The sequence below is a fragment of the Sinocyclocheilus grahami genome, unplaced genomic scaffold (assembly GCF_001515645.1).
Source record: "Sinocyclocheilus grahami isolate Dianchi unplaced genomic scaffold, SAMN03320097.WGS_v1.1 scaffold115.1, whole genome shotgun sequence".
In the NCBI taxonomy this organism is placed as follows: domain Eukaryota; kingdom Metazoa; phylum Chordata; class Actinopteri; order Cypriniformes; family Cyprinidae; genus Sinocyclocheilus; species Sinocyclocheilus grahami.
Genome location: NW_015505294.1, coordinates 1,207,515 through 1,230,014, shown reverse-complemented (window position 1 = coordinate 1,230,014; position 22,500 = coordinate 1,207,515). Strand labels below are relative to the sequence as shown.

General features: G+C 38.8%; 1 protein-coding gene across 1 annotated transcript in view; it reads right to left on the bottom strand.

Annotated features, from left to right (window-relative positions):
- Positions 1-22,500, bottom strand: part of LOC107589352 (S phase cyclin A-associated protein in the endoplasmic reticulum-like) — a 101,834-nt gene that overhangs the window by 19,519 nt on the left and 59,815 nt on the right. The window contains exons 18-21 of the mRNA XM_016277765.1: positions 21,096-21,219; positions 15,753-15,973; positions 10,506-10,661; positions 4,780-5,026 (exon numbers count right to left, since the gene is read on the bottom strand). Coding sequence (XP_016133251.1) covers positions 4,780-5,026; positions 10,506-10,661; positions 15,753-15,973; positions 21,096-21,219 — 748 coding nt within the window. The remainder of the gene's footprint in view (positions 1-4,779; positions 5,027-10,505; positions 10,662-15,752; positions 15,974-21,095; positions 21,220-22,500) is intronic.

Here is a 22,500-nt window from a genome sequence, read left to right as displayed (position 1 = left end):
GACAACACTGGAGACTGTTGACATTTATTTTATGGACAAAACCACACTGAGATATTTTCTTCATCATCTTTTGTGCTGTGAGAAAAAAGAAAAGCATACAGGTTTGGAACATCATGAGGGTGATCTTTTCTCAGCGGGAAACGTGGTGCAAGAGAAGGAGGTGGAACTTGTTGCTCGTGAAGGTCGAACTGGTTCTGGAATCAGTAGTCCCACCTCAAGACCCCCCAATTCCCTCAAACTAAAGAGATGCTATCTGCTGGTCTAGAGACAGTATTTATTAAACATGTCAACATGACTGAATGCCTCAGGGTCAGCACTGAAACTACTGACATTTTCTGCTGGGTTGGAGAGTGTTATGGGATGGAGAGTCTAAACAACAATACCTGAAATTCTCAGCATATGTAATGGGAGCAAGATGCTGGGTTTGCATCACCACAGGCAGTCTGTTTGAAAAAAACTCTGATTAACATTTCTTACCAAAAGGAATAATACCAATTTGTTCATAACACTATTGAAAGGCCAGCAAATGATGTAAATATTAAATTGTGAACAAATGTAATTTTTAGTTAACACATTAGGTTCAAAGTACTATGTGTAGTGTTTAGATTGTGAGGATGACATTCAAATGCTGGAGAGAGGTACAGTGGATGGATGCAGCAGAGCTCTTTGCTGGGCTCACAAAAACAAAACAAACCAACACACACACACACACACACACACACACACACACAAGCCCCCCCACACAACTAAACAAAACTAAAAACACTAAACAGAACAAAAACAAAACAGATCAAAACAATACAAACCAAAACTAAAACAAATCTATGGAAGCATATTTCCGCCAAAAAAAACTTTTCAGTTACTTTTTTTTCTCAGAATTGTGAGATATACATTTGCAACAGAGTTATAAAGCCAGAATGGCAGGATATAAACTCGCAATTGTGAGAAAAAAAAAGTCAGAATTGTAAATTTCACAATTCAGAAATATAAAAAAAGTCTGAATTAGGCTTGCTGCGATAGACGGTGCTAACGGTTATACCGGTGCTAACCGCAACACCGGTTACGTCACTTTCCCACCGCGGCACCGACCCCCACCGTCGTTTTGATTTTTTTATAGTAATAAAAATCATTTAGTTCAGTAAAAGAACAGACACTACAATTAAAAACTGAACGCGGCTGCTCAATGCAGCGTGCCGAACGACAACTGCATCACAGATCAGATTTAATTTCTCCAGTGAGGAGAGTGAGTCAAGCTGACTGACAAGAAGAGTGGGGTGAGACAGCCAAGACGATCGCGGATGATTTTGTTTCAAAACGAAATGCAAAAGCGCCTGTTTGGAAATATTTTGGATTTTGAAAAGCCTGTTGACTTTTGCCGTTTATCTAAGATGATTTTGGAAGTTTTTTTAAACATTCGTTTCTTATTTAATTGGTTCCACATTGTTTGCTGATTTTTACTTTATTTAAACTTTGTGTCATTTGTTTATTTATTTTTACATCAAGGTGTATGCCGTGCCTCCAAGCTTTCTTATTCGTTTTGCTAATAAACGTTTGTTCTTATTTATTTGGTTATATATTATACATGTTTACCTATTTCCAGTTTTGTATACCTATTTAAACTACGTAAGTTATTTTATATTAGGCATAGCCTGCCCTATAGCATGGTGTATTTTTATTTGTTTTGGTAATAAAAGTTCTATGTTTTATATATAGGCTAAAGTGAGTTTGACGTTGTATTTTGTTGTTGCATTCAAGCAATTGACCCCGAATTGCCGCAAATTCAAAAGTGAAAGTAAAATGTGCACGGTGCTTTTAAGCCATTTAAAAGCGAAGGAAAGCGAGGAAAAGAGAGGAAATTCAAATGAACAATTGCTTTACGCCGAATTGCCGCTATATGAAAGTGAAAGTAAAATGCTCATGCCGCTTTTATAAGCCATTTAAAAGTGAAGGAAAGCGAGGAAAAGATGGCACGCCCCTGCCCCTGCGGTGATACCGGTATTACCGGTGTTGTCACACGTCGATTAACCGGTGGGAAAATTTCCTCACTGTAACAACCCTAGTCTGAATTGAGAAAAAAAGTCAGAATTGCAAGATGTAAACTTGCAATTGCGAGAAAAATCTCAGAACTGTGAGATAAAGTCGCAATTACCTTTTTTTATTTCTTATTCAGTGGCGGAAATGGGCTTTCATACAAATCAAATCAAATCAAATCAAACCAAACTAAACCAAAAAAGACTTTAGAAATTAGAATTTAGAAATTTCAGAAACAAAAAAAAACTGTTAAACATAATTAATCATGTGCATTAACGCTTAATTGAAAATAAAAAAAGCAATAATTGTTTTTTTAAATTTTGGAGTTTTCTGAATGCACCACCCAAGGCCAAAGAAACACCTACGTGCCACAAGCTGACCTACATCAAATCAAACCAAACTAAACCAAAAAAGACTTTAGAAATTAGAATTTAGAAATTTCAGAAACTCAAAAAAAAAAAAAACTGTTAAACATAATTAATCATGTGCATTAACGCTTAATTGAAAATAAAAAAGCAATAATTGTTTTTTTAGATTTTGGAGTTTTCTGAATGCACCACCCAAGGCCAAAGAAACACCTACGTGCCACAAGCTGACCTAAATGATATGAAAAGCTGGATTATGCTCACTTATCAAAAAAGCCGAAAAAACACAACAATTAAAACCTTAGGCTGTGTTTTGTCTAGAAGCTCTGCTACTAAGCAACCAGATCTATTCTATAGGGCTATACTTATACATCCAGTCTGGTAACAGCTAAACCGGCATGAAAGACACCACCTCAATGAGTCTCTAGCTCAGGGTGGACTCTTAAATAATGTTAATGCATTACCCAGAATGCTGCTGGTACCTCCTATCTTGTGTTGAACTTGTTTTTTACTATGTGAATATAACCTAAGTTAAAGGGATAGTTCACCCAAAAATGAAAATTCTGTCATTAATCACTCGCCCTCATGTCGTTCCAAACCTGCAAGACCTTTGTTCATCTTCGGAAGACAAATTAAGATATTTCTGATGAAATCCGAGAGCTTTCTGACCCTGCATAGACAGCAATGCAATTGACACGTTCAAGGCCCAGAAACGTAGTAAGGACATCAATAAAATAGTCCATGTGACATCAGTGGTTCAACCTTAATTTTATAAAGCTACAAGAATACTTTTTATGCACAAAGAAAACAAATATAATGACTTTATTCGACAATTTCTTCTCTTCCATGTCAGTTCACGACAGTACTGCTTGTAAACAAGGTTCAGCACATACATCATGGTACTCTCGTGAACTCGCATCGAAGACAAGAAATTGTTCAAATATCTTATTTTGTGTTCTAAAGATGAACGAAGGTTTTACGGGTTTGGAACAACATGAGGGTGAGTAATTAATGACAAAATTCATTTTTGTGTGAACTATCCCTCAAAAGCTGAAATCCAAGTAAAAAGAGGAGTAGGAGAAAACAGCGTATAAAGAATACACCTTTTGAACAATGAATCATGATTTTTACAGTTGCTCATCATTAGTACATTGTTTTAAGATCGATATAAATATTTATACTGTATATACACATTACCATGACTGTGGGATTAAACGGCATTAAACTTCAATAGGTAAATTTACATTAAATTTAAACTAAACTATCAATACACTAATTTATACGTTAATTGATATTTTCATAGAGTTTGAATCACTACTGCTGTCGCCACTGAAAAACTAGTAGCTACTTTTAGTTACTCCCCAATACTGACTAAAGTACAAAATCTAAATTGCCCATCATACTGATTCCCAGCTGTTTTGAATAGTTGGCACGATAATCTGAAAAAGCCTGAGAGACACAGAGTTTCTACAGCAACACATTGAAGCAATTCATAGGTTTTCCACCCTCCTCGTTCACGCCTAGGTGTTTACATGATGATTTAGCCTAGCGATACCGTTCTTGTCTCTTTATCATGCCGGCTGAAGTACGACCGGAGCCTGTGCACGTTATGCCACTCTCCGTCCGCATTACATAGCTTTCAACATGACTGGCCCGGGGTCAGAGGTCAGGTGTGTTTACATCCACCGGGTTAACATTGTTCTGTGAAGAAACACTGATATCCTACCAGTGGCTCTGAGAGCATTTGGAGGAAACCCTGGCTGGACCATTAGCTTGAGGCTTATGTCTTTACGGTCCACATTTGTGTGTGCAGACGTACCTACACATCCATTAATGAGAGCCCAGGAGCTTTTTATTGCTTTCAGAACGTCTGTCTGAAGGATGGGGCTGACAGATCTGCCGCTAGCTGAAGGCCAAACCAGTGGTCTGACTGCAGCGTTTAGAAAAAAACAAGCTGTGCGGCATTACTTTAAGCAGACAGGGTGGCTTCAGAGAGCTGAACTACTCTAACAGGATGGACAGCATACCGCAAAAGAGATGGTCACATACAAGCATCCTTCTGCAGAGCTTTGAATCAAAGAGGCAGGATCTCACAGATTGTAAACAGGACCAGAGCAAAAAGGTTATTCATCACATGAGGCGTAGTTCAACAGAGGGCCGCGGTACTTTTCAGAAGGTAAACATGGTCTTCTGGACTCTATAAAACACTTGAGCCAAATTCTTTTTTATCAGTGTGCTCAAGTCGGGCCCTAAAAACCTAGAAATTTGGTGTGCTAATTAATTCAATTAATATTTACACTAAATAGTCGTCAGTGATATTCATTTAATTTTTCAAACGTTTGACACATCTATAACACACAGGAGCCACAACGGAAATTAATACCTGGAAGGCTGAGAGGTCCAGCAGGGCGAAGGTGTTGAGGAAACGCAGTCCCTGGAGGGCCACCTGGATGACGTTGGGGCTGTAAGGCTCCTGGGGGCCCACAGGGCCGGCTGAGAGAGAGTCAGGGAGGGCACTGTGGAGCAGGGTGCAGTATAGCATGTGGAGGACGCCCACCAGGTCGGTGCTTTGCAGGAGGGCCGTCAAACCGGTGGGGTCCTGACGTTTGTTGTCAAAGACGCTCAGGGAACTGAGAATGAGAATTGGAGGGTGAAAGAATTGCAATATGGTTATTATGCAATGTCCACTTTTTGAAAAAATACTACTACTACTACTAATTATTATTAGTATTAATTCTATTAAAATGTTAGATGGCTGCCAATAACAACAATATTAATAATGATGATGATAATAATAATAATATCATTATTATAAAATCTATTTAACTCATTTTATCATGCTGCCAAAACTATTTATAATAATAATAATAATAAACTAATACTATTACAACAACAATAATAATAATAATAATACGAATAAACTATTTTTAATGTAATTATTGGCAAAATAAGAAAGTTTTTAAAATCTAAAAATGTAAGACTTTTTTCATTCTATGCAGTGTTCTAAAGATTATGTAGTAGATCATGCATATCCATATAAATATGCATATAAAAATGTAATAAAAAATTGGATACACTTCACAGCATTCTCTTTTTTTTTTTTTTTTAAATAGAAGGCAGTATGACAATCTGAACGTAGCCTAAAATCAACAGACAGCTACAGACATTCAGAAAAAGCACATAACGTTGTGTAGGAAAATACTCTTATTTTCAAATATCCACAAAGAAGATCAATCACACATGTCGTACAAAAGACCACTTTGTTCAACAGGTAATACCCTTTAACCAGTGACTGACACGCAAGAAAAAATAAATTTTTTTTTTTTTTTTTTTTTTTTTTTTTTTTTTTTTTTTTAAATAGAAGGCAGTATGACAATCTGAACGTAGCCTAAAATCAACAGACAGCTACAGACATTCAGAAAAAGCACATAACGTTGTGTAGGAAAATACTCTTATTTTCAAATATCCACAAAGAAGATCAATCACACATGTCGTACAAAAGACCACTTTGTTCAACAGGTAATACCCTTTAACCAGTGACTGACACGCAAGAAAAAATAAAAATAAAAATCAGGGTCAAAAATACCGTTATTTTATTAGCAAGGCCAAAGGTGCTTCTCATTGTATCACGTGTATCAGGCCAGTACAAATAAAGTTCTCCTGCTTATGCACCTTTCAATCTGAATCACTGGCCACTGCACAGGGCTGTTGTATAGAGCACAGTGTGGCAAAAGGTGGCAGGGGTGTGGTCTAAAAGCATCATAACCTGAGGTGTTGATGGTTATTTGCTTAAGCCACAAAAACTGAAGACCCAGGATGTAGGGGAGTGTGGGATGTCTTGTCCCCGCAGCTTCTAGATTTACTTGCTAGACCAGAGCCTGTCCGTTCTGATATAAATAACGAAGGCAAGCCCCATCTGTGAAGCATGCCTATGGGGCAAATATGTTTAACTGGTAACATTTGGCCCTGCCTGGCTCAGGAATGAACACTGAGACACAGTGAGGGTGGCTGTAATCTAATATATGAAGAGAGATAAGAAAGACTTTACACTTCTGAGCCTGGGATCAGGGACTGGAGATCAGAGAGAAAGACACAAAGAACAGATGAGTAAAATAGAGATACAGGAGAAGAAAGAAGGGGCTATACATACATGCATACATATATGTATATATTATATAGTGTAGCGTGACGGATAAAATGTGATGGACAGAACTAAGTATAGAATAGATGTATAAAATGTATACTTACATGGACTAAATATGATGATAGATAGATTAAATGCATGAATGTATGGAAAGAAGACAATAGAGCATTTTATTTCTATAAAATGAATATAGAATGAAAAGCAAGACATTTTTATAGAATTAATGTGTAGAAGTGTAGTTATGGATAGAACATGGTGCACAAACAAATAATGAATGCATAGAGATGACAATGTAGTGGAGAGATATAGAATAAATGTGTAGACTGCATAAACAGAATGTTTTGGACAAATGTATAGAATAAATGTGTATAAATGTACAGAGGAAAACAGTATATAGTGGCCAATGCTTAGAATGAATATATAGAATTTGATAGAATGTGAAAGACAGATATAAAGAATGAACATAGAACTTATGGAGATGGACAGAAAGTGGTGTATAGAATAAATATATATAATTTATAGAGATTAGATAGAATGTGATAGATTTATAGAATTAATGTACTGAGATGATAGAATGTGTTAAGAAAGAATGAATATATAGAACATATTGAAATGGACAGAATGTGGTGGCCAGATGTGTAGAATATACAGAGATATGGACAGAATGTGGAACAGATAAAAAATAATCATACAGAGACAAATGCAATGTGACAAACTTAAAGATAGAATTAATGTATAGAACAGGGGTGTCCAAACTCGGTCCTGGAGGGCCAGTGTCCTGCCGAGTTTAGCTCCAACTTGCCTCAACACACCTGACTGGAAGTTTCTAGTATGCCTAGTAAGAGCTTGATTAGCTGCTTCAGGTGTGTTTAATTAGGGTTGGAGCTAAACTCTGCAGGACACCGGCCCTCCAGGACCGGGTTTGGACACCCCGGTATAGAATATTTAAAGAAGTGGACAGAATGTAATTGACAGATTTACATAATGAATATCTAGAGTGTAGGGAGAGATGGATGTAGAGGTGAGGTAAGGACAATCTATAAATGTGACAAATCACCAGCTGATCAGGTGAATCTTGGGGAAATTGAGCCTCTAAGGCTAAGAAGCTGACCGTCCAAACATCTCATAAAACAATGACAATCCTGGAGCGCTCCACACAGCAACAGAAGAGCCAAAGTGGAGGGAAGCCTTGGAACTTGGACAGCCATCTGTCAGCCAATAGCACTGGCTCCACAACTATGCAAACTCACCTCACTCTCTGGCCATCTTGTGTTGCAGCACATTTAATTAAGACCCATCTTACCAGATTTACAGCAGTATGTTTGTGTGTCTCAGTCAGGACAACACCCTGCAGATTAGCAGGATTGGTAACTTCATACCCCTGAGGGTCTGAGCAGAAGCGCTCCTTAAGGCTGATCTGAGACCAGATCTTCTGTTACCGTCTCAGTGGCAAGAGTCTGGATTTTGGCATCAAGGGCTGATCCCTAAACAGCACAAAAGGGGCAGGTTCTACAAGGTGTCACATTGCAGTTGAGGATACGTCCGTGAACACTACACCAAGTGCACTGGAGGGGAAACAGACCTTTTGGTAAGCCAAGAGGGGAAAGGAGTGTCAAGCTCGGTGAGGGGGAAACCTCACCCTCGGCAATGAGATCACAGCAAGTGCAAGAGATCGGCTACTCGGGAATAAGCTTCCGGGTGGAAGCCACCTTGTGTGACTGATCTCGGCTCTGTGCCTCTCATCTACATTTAACCTTAACCGGCGAAAGAAAATCCCCAGAACTGGTCTCAGTTCAGAAGAGAAGGGCAGTATCTGCAGAGACAGTCGTGATCAGTGTCCACATGAGGGAACAAAGACTTGGTTCTCACAGAGTGACTGTGCATGACGTACTTCACAGCTCCTGACCCTGAAACAGGAGACAGCAGAGTGGGATGAAAGTGAAAGGCCTGACAGAGGCAATTTGAGCCTAACCACTGACCCCAAATCAGCATTGTCTGATCAGATCCATGCTTACAGCTAAACCTATGGTAATGCTGTTAGCGTCTATCTGATTTAAAGAGGACAAGATAAAATATATCTGGAACTCTGATTTGCCATGAAACTATTTCCTTGAAGGAAAAGGACAATTTAATGACTCGAGAAAAAAATAAGGTTCCTAAGTCGGTCAAGGTGTCTAAAACTCTGCTGGATCCTTGACACCATGGCATAGAGTCGGAAAGGGAATGGGGTCAGTGTCCGAATATGCCCCCGGAACCATTTCCCGGTCTCTCTCCCAATACCTTCTAGTTGCTTTACACCAGGAGTGTTCAGACTTGCTTCTGTTGATTTGAATTCAACCCTGACCAAACTCACCTGCGCCAATAATCAAGGTTTGCAAAGTTTTCAAAGACAGCAGACAGGTGTATTAGACCAGAAACTTTGCAGGAAGGAAGATCCCCAGAAGCAGGATTGCGCACCCCTGCTTTATAGCAAGGAAAAGCCCCATTAGATAGCTTTAAAAAAAGAAAGTCCCCTGATCCAAAGCAGAACAAGCAGATACTCCACCATTTCAATCTATTCTGACTGCAACACAAGCCACAACTCAAAAGCTAACATGTCGTCATTAGCTCAGCACAAGTGCTCCTTGACAAGCTTTCATTGGCGTTGATGACTATCGATATTTAATCCCACCAAATACACTGGTAGTCGGTGACAGAAACACAAAGCACATGCTGTAAGAACAAATCCCAGGGTCTGGCAACTGCAAGTGAGCAGAGCAACTCGGAAATGTCTAACATGAACCACAAAGGGACAACTTCCTGGCCTTCAGCATAGTGAAGAATGACGGAATGGAGCGTTGACTTGATTATGAAAGATGTTGATTATGCTGCTGAGCAGGACTATTAAAGAGAAGAACTGGCACTGGAGTTTCTCACAGATATTCAGTGTCAGAAGCCAAAGGATGTTGGGAGAGACACTAGAGTTGTCATAACCAGCTGGGTGGCGTTATAGCATGCAACAGCTGGAACAGAACATAGCTGGCCAATAAAGGAGGAGCTATGCCCTTTGAAGAAACTCCAAAACCCAAGTGGAATGGACTGAAATATGAATTTGGGCAAATGCAAGGACTCATTCAGACTATAGTGGAGATCAAGAGAGTTTCATTCAAATTGTTCTGAAACACATCAGTAGCATGGTTGAAAATATATCACTATCACTTTCTTCCTACCTTTTATCACACCTTACAATCAGGTCTTTTTTTCAACATCACATTTCATGTTAGATCGTGTTTTCACAATGTACACAAATGACCACTCCTAAAATGTTTACAGTGCAATTTAACGAATGTCGAAAGCAACAGTGCAGCATCACAGCGATTAGTCTTTTCTGCAAGTCAGGGTCAGAGGTTAAAGGCGGGATATCACAAACTGTGACTGTGGTTAGCCTCTGTCAGCAGTTGTGCATGCACAAACGTACTCCGATGCACATGTGGGTGGGCCGCAGGCAGAAGTTTACAGTGCGGGGAGACAGAGCTGCGGGGCTGCTAGATGACTATCAGCACAGGCTCTGCAGGGCTAGTGTCAGACACTGGGAAATGAGCTGCTGATTGATGGGGCTGCTGTCTCTGGTCTGCACCTCTTCAGACATCTGAACAACAAAACTACAGTGGACTTCATCTATTAATTCAGATAGGAATGAGGTTATATACTAGTCTGGGGATGTTTGGGAAGGGTGCAACCACTATAAATAGATACTGTGGACGTATCATGGTACAGTGATTGTAGTATGATTGAACTTTAAGAACCCTATAGTACTAAATATCAACCATGGTAACTAGTAATTCAAAAGCAATTCAAAGAATACCAAAATATTGTAAAGATGTCCTGGTATATGCCATGCTACTTTTTTGTAAGCAGACTGGAGGGGCATTTCAAAGAGTGGATGACAATGGAGACAAATGAAGTAAACATTAGAAACTACTCACCGTCCAGTCACAGCAAAACACAACTTGCACATCCCATGGAGGACAGCTGTGGCTTGCTCGAGAAAGGCAGCCATCTTGGGACTCTCGTCAATCGGTCCTTGTATGGACAGGAAACAGCCATACAGCTTGTCAATCAAGCCCATGTTCACCACATAGCTGAGGGAAACAAGCCGAAATGCATCAGACTTGGACTTAAAAAAACATTCGAATGACAATCCCATGAATCATTTCCTTGAGTGGATTTTGGGTATATTTATAGTCAACATTTGTTTTCTGTTATTCGCCATTTTGGATGAATTTTCCACCAAGTTTGCCACACTACGTGGGATTGCCTTCTCTGGGGAAAATGTGAAGGTGCCTTAAAGGGTTAGTTCACCCAAAAATGAAAATTCTGTCATTAATTACTCATCCTCATGTCGTTCCAAACCCGTTTTTTTTATGCTTGTTTACGTCAGTACCGCGATGCAGGTGTGTGCGCATTGCTCTGCTTGCGTCGTGGTACTGTCGTTAACTTGCATCGAAGACTGACAGGGAAGAAAATAAGTTGTTGAATAAAGTCATTATTTTTGTTTTCTTTGCACACAAAGCATTCTCGTAGCTTTACAAAATTAAGGTTGAACTACTGATGTCACATGGACTATTTTAACGATGCCTTTACTAACTTTCTGGGCCTTGAACGCGTCAGTTGCGTTGCGGTCTATGCAGGGTCAGAAAGCTCTCGGATTTCATCAAAAATATCTTAATTTGTGTTCTGAAGATGAACGAAGATCTTACGGGTTTGGAACGACATGAGGGTGAGTAATTAATGACAGAATTTTCATTTATGGGTGAACTATCCCTTTAATATTGGCTTAAATGAGAGCAGCTTATGGTTTTGGACTTTCTGTAACAGGCTTCAAAGTGGCAGCACACTTATGATACCTTAAAATGCTGTTTAAGTAGACAGCTCACGGTCATGAAGGCCACTGCAATCCAGAATACTCCTGGCCTGAAATCTGAGCTCTCATCTGAGCTATGTCTATATCGCTAATTTGTCTGGTCAAATGAAAGGTCTCATGACCGTGTTGGTCCACACCCTCCTGGCTACAAATCAGGCCTAATTACAGTATTAGTGGATGACTGTGTCTCCGTGTGCCAGCTCAGATCTAGAACAGGAGAAAAGTCCCCCTTCTTCCCTCATGGCTCAGGTATTCTGCCCTCCACCCTCTCGCACTGCTGAAAGTCTCCTGGCAGTCAATCACTGGACCTCCCAGCGAAGTCTGGGCCAGCGTTTTGTGGCTTCAGCGCAGCAAAGAGCTGAGTCAGTTGCAGAGCCGCATCTCACACCCTCTACTTTAGCTTCTGTTTCCCAGTCTGTATCTTTCTCCCCTTCATTCTCTCTTTTCTACTTCCCTCATACCTCATTTTGTTATGGCTGTCAGTCAAATGAGGCTGCACTCAATTAAGGTAATTACAATTCTTCCTCCCCCTTCTTCTCAACAGGTCGGCCATCACCTGAACTAAAGCCCCTTGTTATGGCTTTATCCTCCTCTTGGGTTTGGCTCAAGCAGAAAGCGGCTTTCCACACACCATTGTGCAGCCTTTCAGACACTTCATCCTGGCAACATAAGCCAAAGTAATCAGTCACGATTAGGTTCTTCCAAAGGTCTAGCGGACCTGGATGTGACTTATTCAGAGTTTTTCCACCTACATCAAATTCAATTCTACAAATTCTGACCACTATCATTTGGTTTTCACTTTATTTTCTACATCGGACCGATACTGAGAGAAATGTGACCATTTTTTGGATTTGTGGCCAGCTGTTAATGCCTACATTGAGCCTTGCTGGTCATATGGGAAATGCAGGGTTGAATCTGGTCTTTGTACTACTTCTATTCCCCCCACAAGTCTGTTTCCTTTTTACTTTTGCAGTCAATGAAAAACTAAAAAGGACAATTTCTTCTCTGCAGTTTTATTTTTGGTGATCCAGACCCTGCTTGGTCTGTTCCGGCCATGTCTGTAAGGTCACTCCACGGTCACTGCACTGGGCTTGAGACTGCTCGTGTCAAACAAATCATGGGAGGGAACACTGAGGGATTGTGGGAAGCTTGGGATTCTTAGCAGGCTGGGCTGTCTGCCTTTCCTCAGAGAGCAAGGGAAAGCCCAGCACTGGCGCTCTCCTCCACACTGCCCTACTCTAATGTGGAGTTCAACTTCAAGTCGTGCACTTCCAGAAGGGAATTTTGGCTGATGTAAAGATGAAAAAACTTTGGTTTAGAGCACGGATATAAGAAGGAGTTTCCGGCTAAGTTAGGAAAGAGGTGCATCCAAGAACATACTCCACCTAACAAATGTGCAGAAAGCCAGGGACCTAATTTTTCAACGACACGTAGAAAATGTTCTATATTTTGTCCTACGAATGAAATTTAGAATGTAAGCACAAAAAAAATCCATATTTATCAAACGTGCGTATATGGTTCTTACACACACCAGTAAGTAATCATTGTTGATAAATCCCACACGTTCTTAAGCACCATGCTCGTTCACGTTCATGGTCAATAATATTCAGAAACGCCTCCAATAAACCATATATGGTGACAACACCTCCCTTTATAAATCACGTGAATGTATAACTGTCCTCACCGAAATCATGGCAAAGAAAATGGTACCGACTAGGGCTGTGCGATTTGGAGGAAAAGATCAAATTGCGATTTTTTTGACAGATATTGCGATTTTAAATTTGCAAAGTCAAGCTTCAGCTCAATATTGCCAATAATGTGCAGCACAGTATGGGTATCATTACCCTGCTGAAAAAAACAATAGAAACCATCACAGAAATTCTTATAGTTTCCATTAAACCATTACAAAATTCCTTTTTGTTTTGGGCATTATTCCAATAGGAATTACTGTTGTTCTATTGGTTCCCATCTGCCAGATTATATCCCACCAATAGAATCCATCAAATAGACACCATTATAGTTTACATTAAAACCAATACAATTCCCATTATAACCCTGAAATCCATTACATTTGCTATTGTGTTTTGGGAGGGGTTCTATTGTTTTTTTTTCAGCAGGCAAGATTATAATGGTATAATATAATAAGTCAATTATTAAAGTATTACATATGTTACATAGGCTGATTTATTCATTTTAAGTATTTGGGATTTTAAGAGCAAGTGGAAAATGTGCTGAATGTTTCATTTCATCCAAGTGAAATTAGCAAGCAGTTAGACTGAATTTACACTTGTTTTAAACGCAGAGCCAGGCGCGAGTCGACACAGGTTGCGCGCGAGCGTCAAGCCTCATCCATACTGTCAGATGCGCTCGTGGAGACTTGCCGTGTGGAGCCGGGTGCGAGTATAAACTAGCATTACGAGACAGGCTGCGTGAGTGCGGCAAGCATGAACGGCTCGTCCGTGACGTGGGATTTGCGCCACGTGGGGCAGAGAGGAGCGAGTATGAGAAGCATTCACAGACACAGGCTGTGTGTGCGCTCTTCTGAATTGGGAATAGCGAACATGCATAAACTTATTTCAAATTAATCTGTTGGGGAGATGAAATGTGTAAGATAACATTCACATACTAACAAAAACATCTAAGAATGTATCTTTTATTCTCCAGTACTGAAAACAGAACCGATACGGGAGGTTTTGATATGCGCTGTGACGCAGCTCTTGGAAATTACCTTTTTTGTCCGTTGTCTGTCATTTCAAAGCTTAAGTTGCATACGGTTTTCTTTAGTTTTAATTTGCCTAACTATCGATCTGACTCAGTAGACCCCATAATCCCACTCTGTCTCTCTCCCGCTTTCCGTTTTTTTTTTTTTTTTTTAATGGGGGGTGTTTACGCAGTTGGCTAGAGCAGTGCTGATTGGGGAGAACGGAGGTGCGCTCACTCTATTGGTTAGTAAGACTGCAACTCAAGGCTGGCAGTCATGCATATGCTCTGGAACAGAGTAATATCGTGTCCATATCGCAGGCTTTGCGATTAGGAAATCGCAACATCTCAAATCGCGATTTCGATTCGATTTCGATTAATCGCACAGCCCTAGTACCGACTGAGAAGCCATTCTGTGCTCTCACTAAACAGATCAGCGAGCTCTTTGAAAACGCGTTCTCTGCACAGTGCATGGTTTGCCTAATCTTCCAGCAAAGCGAGATCAGCCATGACACTATAGCTACATTTCAAATGACTTGGGTTTGGTATTTTTGTCTTGTTTCTAGTTAAAATATCTAAAAATTCTTAAATCAAGATGCATTTACTATATAAGCAAAAAGATATTTAGTCTGGTTTCCTGGGGGAAAAAAAAAAAAATCTAAATTAAGTGCATTTTGCTTAAAATAAGTAAAATCATCTGCCAGTTGGGTAAGAAAAATAATCTTGTTTTAAGAGGATTCTACTTGTTTTAAGCTAAATTCACTTTTTCCCCTCAGGAAACAAGACTAAATATCTAACGTCTTTTTGCTTGCATCTTGATTTAAGAATTTTTAGATATTTTGACTAGAAACAAGCCAAAACAAATAGTTTATTGCTTTTTACACCAATTATGCAAATGTCTAGCTTGAACTATGAATTTATAAATTGAGTATTTGCAATTAAATAATACAGGAAATACGCAGCGGCACGTTCTTTTTGTAGTATCGCCATTCTACCACTAGATTCTCTGCGTAAGCATCCTCAAAGTTGTGCTTATATTTACACACATTCTTACGTTTAAGTACAAGTTGGTAGATCCCACACTTTGCGTGAAACTGTTCTTACGCACTCATTACGCACACATCTGTGCGTACGCACGGTTGATGAATGAGGGCCCAGGTCTTTATTAACTAAACACAAGATTATGTCATTAAATTGGAGTAGACTTTTGAACAAATTTCCTAATTGTCTGTTCATGCTAACCTCTGGATCCATTCCAAGAGATCATTCCCTGCACAAGGGATCTCATTCCAAACTTTGAGAAATTCTTGCGTATTTTACATTGGAAAAAATATTGTTGCTAACAAGAGCCATGTCATGTTTTCCTGCTTCCATTTGCCTGATGAGCAGAAGGTGAGGTGTGTGGAAAAGGGAAATGAAAAAGGCAAACTTTAAGACTGCAAAGTAATTCAGGTAACTATGTACACTTTGCACTTGTTTGACTGATTTTAAACCAGCACTGTTGTCCAAAAATGAATATGATTATGTAACTTATGTGTTACTCAAACATAAGATTAGCATTCAAGAAGCTGAATCAGGAAGAGTCATGGAAAGAAAACAAAGCAATAACCTGATGAGATCTTGAGTACGCGTGTTGAAGTTCTCACTGGCAACAGGTTTGCTCTTGGCATCCGGAGTGCATATACGTGGAGGATCTCCATCCAAATTAGGTGGGTGCAACTGCCCCAGTACCTTGGCTACTGTCTGCAGAAGACCTGTAGTCAAACCCTCAAAGACCTGCTTATTGACACTGCGGCCAAAGATGGAATTGTCCTCATCTGGCACGAAGAGCTACGGAAACAGGTATAGATGTGTTAGACAGCATTGATGGAAACAGAAAAAGCCATTGTGAGAAGTAGTCACTACCCTGATTTTTAGGTCACTACCCTGATACTACCAAGAAAAAAAGACAATGGTGTCTAGACACGTTGGAGCTTTCAGGTTTCATCAAGAGCTACAGATGAAACATCTTTGTCAACGGCTCTCAACATGTCTATGAGCGTGTCAAACATGGGAAGGTCTAAAACTACAGTCATGTTCAAACAACTGTAGGCATTTTCTTTAAACTCTGTTTAGAGCTTTGATACAATGTCGTTACCATAACTTACACTATTAATCTGCAAATCCTTCTTTTGCTGCAGTTTACAAAAAACACAATCATATTAATTGCATCCCTACAAGATGTACAGTTTTCAAAGCAAACATTGAAACCGATTTGGAAATGTCTAAAAATACCTTTTTAAATTTGCAAACACTTGCTCAACTGACTGATGGCTGCCTCGTACACCAATCTTGGCAGTGACGGACATCTGAGATCAGTCAACAACGACCCGTGCTGGTCTCAATATCCGGCCCAGCACTGTTGCACAATAGACAGGGTCATTTAACCTCAGTTTGCATTTTAAAACATGTCCAATTAAAGCAGAGGCTTCAAATAAAAAGGATCCTGTCCTCTTTTGTTTCCACGCGTAAGCCATTAATCTTTGGTTGGAATCCTGATCCTCTAGCGCATAAATAACTACAAGGGTGCTGCTCTATTATTCATCAGCTCTAGGTTATAAATTGGTAGTTACAACTCGAAGCGACATTGTCACTGGTGGCGTGCCAATGGCGGACATACGAGAGGTATTCCCTTGTTGGCGGGCACCACTGGCAGGCTTGAGAAAGATGGGTCATGTAACAAGAATGGGAGCAAGGATAGGGAACGTTAATGGATTTTTTCACTCAATGTTTATGCATCAAAGAGCGAAGCTTGCAAGGGCAATAATGTAAACCGTCTTCTTCCATGATCATTTTCTTTCACGCCAACTACTGCCACAAACAGAATTATAATGGCGAGTTAGTTAATGCTAATTAAACCGTCAGCATGTTTATAGCTACCTACCTGAACCTTGAATAAAGTTTGTTGCTGCCACAGTAATGCAAGGACGTATATTTAGCCAGTACAACTGGACCGTGATTTTAGATTTCTTAAAAAATAAAAATGCTTGTATTTAAAAACACTAATATTTAACATACATACATACATACATACATACATACATACATACATACATACATACATACATACATACATACATACATACATACATACATACATACATACATACATACATACATACATACATACATACATACATACATACATACATACATACATACATACATACATACATACATACATACATACATACATACATACATACATACATACATACATACATACATACATACATACATACATACATACATACATACATACATACATACATACATACATACATACATACATACATACATACATACATACATACATACATACATACATACATACATACATACATACATACATACATACATACATACATACATACATACATACATACATACATACATACATACATACATACATACATACATACATACATACATACATACATACATACATACATACATACATACATACATACATACATACATACATACATACATACATACATACATACATACATACATACATACATACATACATACATACATACATACATACATACATACATACATACATACATACATACATACATACATACATACATACATACATACATACATACATACATACATACATACATACATACATACATACATACATACATACATACATACATACATACATACATACATACATACATACATACATACATACATACATACATACATACATACATACATACTATTTAACATACATACATACATACATACATACATACATACATACACACTAGGGGTGGAACGGTTCGTGGAAAAAAATCGAACCGTACGGTTCTCCACACACGGTTCGGCACACGCTAGGACCGCGTTTAACTTTAATCTGACAATGCATCTGTAATATGGTTTGCTATAAATAACATGTAAAACAAACAGGGTTCGTGGACAAACCATTCACTTTTGTTCAATGCAAATGCCGTATGATGGAATATGAGCATTTATTCCGTCATCACCCGGAATATCTGTGTTTAAGCTAAACTCATTTCAGCTTTGCCAGTTAAAAAATTTAAGAGCCAGAGGACACAAGCTTGCGTGCGAAGTGATAAGATTTGTGCGTGTGCTCATCCGAAGTGCGCAAACCCATGCCTCAGAACCAGAACGCGCGCAAATATTAAGCTCTCTCTAAAGTATTGTGTTAGACCTACCTACACCCCCACCCCCCCCCCACACACACACCTACACGCACACTCACACACACTCACTCACTCACTCACTCACACAACACTCCCCCCCCCCCCCCCCCCAAAAAAAATCACTGTTTATTTTATTTGTATCTTTCCTCTATTGTGCTGTTGCTTGTAGTTCAATAGATTATTCTTATTTTCTTTTTTTATTTGACAGTATAGTTTCCCTAAACATAGCACATAACGAACAGTACCGAAACCGTGACTCTAAAAACATGATACAAACCGAACTGTGAGTAAGTTGAACTGTTCCACCCCTAATATATACATATATATAATTTATATTTGAAATAAATGAATGAATTAGTGAGTCTTACTTAATTAGAAAAAAAACAATTCTGTAGCATATTTATTAATTTCCCAAAACATGACCATTTTGTTGTTTGCTATTATATATAAGGTTTAATGCATTTAGGTGGTTTAAGACTACTCAGACATCATTGGTTAAAGGCAAGAGATAAAAACAGACTTTAGCACAGGTACAGCCCATGTTAAAATGGCAGTTTTTACAGAGGAGTAGGTTAGTATGCTGAGAGAGCAGGCAAAACCAGCTACATTCTCCACAAATCTAATTACAGAGAAGGGAAGGGTAGACGCCAATACTGGCCACACTGAAACACACACACACGTAAACCGCTACATAGGTCAGCTTGCAAAAATAACTTGAATATCGTTCTTTACTGACTTATTCACTTCACTTGGGTGACTATTCTGTCCGTTTATATCAATCACATGTCAAATAATCAGCGGGCTGACTGACTGTTGTGTTGAGTTTGAAATAAACCCCTGTACCCCCAGGAAATATTATGGCTTTTAGACTGGGACGCACACTGACTGGGGCTTAATGATTTGCCAAACCAATGTTTCTTGCGCAAACACACACCCGCAAGCCCTATATGACTCAGTCACTGGGTCTCATTCACTAACTGAATGCACATATTAAAACGTAAAACCTGCATGCACAGACATGATTCATCAAAATCTGCATGTACATTACAATGCAATGTGTTAAACTTACTCGCATATTAGTAAATTAATAAAACTGACTCCTCATTTGGTCTCCACATTATGTCACAGTAACAAAAATGATATGGGATATGTTCTGCATGAAAATGCAGCCAATTATGTGCAATTTGGGTCTATATATATATATATATATATATATATATATATATATATATATATATAAATAAAAGGTGTTAGCACCTGTTGCAAATTCAGTGGAAAACGTTTCTGTAACTGTTTATGATGTTCTTTTCAATCAACGCTGAGAAACTTATGCAAACAACCCCACTGGCATCTGTGTCTTTCCATACTTAGTCTCAATGACATCTTAAAAAGCTGAAGCGTAGCATGCTTTAAAAAAAAAAAAAAACCCTTTGCCAAAAATCAAAGGACAGGATGGTGGGAGAGATGGACGGGGCGGGTGGGTTACGCTGAAGTACAGACAAAAAATAAGGGATAGACGCAATGCGAAATGTGATTCAGCAGTAGAGCTTTCCCAGAACTTAAGATGATTCAGTGAGTCATATAAACAAGAGAAATGTTGTATGTATTAAAATCCATTTTGGCGCTTGCTTTAAACTGGTAGATGAGCTACATATGCTCTGGCAATATGAAGAAGACAGAAATGGCCCTTTAAACATGACAAACATCACTTCAGGCCTTTAAAAGCTGAAGTGGAAGTCACATCCTAAAAGTATTAGTTCACCACAAAAACGAAAATTCCATCAGTTTTTGCTCTCCATGTCGTTCCAAGCCCGTATTACTTTTTTTAAGTGGAACACAATAGGAGATATTTTAAACGAAGTACTGGTCGCTCTTTTACATGCAGTCATAATAAATGGGAAGTGGTTTCCATTTATTATGCATCTCTACATAATTGATAAAAAAATAAATAAAAAAAAAACACTTTACGATTTTCAGTTAAATAAACTGGTAATTTATAGTAAATACATTTCTGTCACAGTTTCTTCAAGTTAAAGCAAACTTTTATTTTGACGGGTTGTGAAGACCTTTAGGTTTCTGTGTGTGTATGATATGACAATAGTTTTTCTCACAAGAAACAGTAAATGCTAATGAAGTGACTCTCAGAGCAGTTCTAGATATCATGTGCGTGTGTTCATCTGCTCATATATTGAGGCAGCAGAGGGTGAAAAAAGCCAGCATCACGCGCATGTGCGTGTAGTAAACGAAATCGCGCGTCTGCGCCATTCTTTCACACAGAGATGCGCAGAACATGCAGAATTCATATTTAAAGAGTCTTTTTGCGGCTTAATATTCACAGACACTAGTCTATGTCGCATTTTGATTTTAAGTGTACTGACCTACTTTTGATTTATTCATCCAAAATTTGGCAAATTCCGTGACATTCTGCATTATATGGTAAATTCTGTTTTTATGACCGGATTCCACAATTCCGTCCGCGTTTTCCGCATCGTGGAAATCATAGGGCTCTACATTATGTGGAAACAGGTGGCCAGGATATTACAATTTTGGGATGCACAGAAGAAAGTAAGTCAAAGTTTTGGAATGACATGAGGGTGATTTTTATTTTTGGTTGAACGATCCCTTCAAATGACAATAGTGTAGTGACAAAAACGTGGATTTACGGCACATAAAGATCCTAAAACCGAGCATGATTAGGCAAACTCAAGTAAGCATGAGCCACTAATACTCACTGTCAACTGATGGAGGAGAAGGTCCATGAGAAAGGTAATTTTGTTGCTGTAGAGAACATAGGAACAGTTGTTGTGGCAGTGTACACAGGACAGGTAATACGTATTCACGGCAGTGCAGAGTGACCTAAAGAGAAAGAGAGAGGGGGGATTAGTTTTCAAAAGCCGACTGCTTCTCCTGTATTGAGGTTTCCATCTAAATGATCAGGATACAAAGCAGGCCCCATATAAACATTTCAGGGTTACTCTGACTCGCAGTATAAAAGATCGCCAATCAGATGAGCCGGGTTCTCTGCCGTAATACAGTAAGGTTATCTGAGGAAATTGACACTTAAAGCTTAGAGTGTGAACATCGCATGCAATCCAAGAAGCATGACAACACTTGGAATATTACGCTCAAGGGAGTTTCTCTCAGGAACAGCTCCTTACGCAATGCTGAGGAAACATGAGATGTGCCCGAATGAGGGCTCAGTCGCTCACAGAAAAGAACGACCGTGGTATTAGTATGATTTTTTTGGGACATGATACCATGGTAAGGTTTTTTTTTTTGGTCACACTTTATTTTAAGGTCCAATTCTTGCTATTAACAAACCATCAACTACGACTTTTCCCTTAAAATCCTAATTTGCTGATTATTAATAGAAAGGTAGTTGTTAAGTTTAGGTATTGGTAGGATTAGGAATGTAGAATATTGTCATGCACAATAAGTACTAATAAACAGCCAATATGTTAATAGGCATGCAATTAAGCAGCTAATTAATAGTGAGAATTGATCCCTATACTAAAGTGTTACTTTTTTTTTTTTGAACAACCATGATGGTTAAAAAAATAAATAAACAAAACTAAATGAAAACACACACACACACACACACAAAACAACAACACTTTTTAAACTGCCACGGAAACATGGCGCTTTAAATATGATGATCAAGGGACCTTGTATCAAAACCCATTTATACAGTAAAAATTAATAAATGGGTTTTGATACAAGGTCCCTTGATCATCTCTAGATTCCTAGACACACACACACTACCTTTCATTTTTTTAAATAAATGCATGCCACTTTAAAGGCACAATATGTAATGTGTAATATGTTTATTAAAATACCCAAAAACCACTAGAACGGAGTTATATATTTTGCTGACTTGTGTACTTACATTATCCCAAATGTTTCGAAGAATGTTTAAATCCAGAGAAATAAGCAATTTTAACTAGTGACACGGACCGTGTCCATAGTGTCATTGTGTCGCCTGCCAATGACGTCATAACCCCTCGATTTCCTGTTTTGTAGAAAACATGGAAACACCAAAGACGCTTTAATATGTTGTGTGTTTTATTAGACCGATGAAGACCGCACAGTATAGCATTATAACAGAACTTTCAAATGTATCTAGTATGATAAAACAGC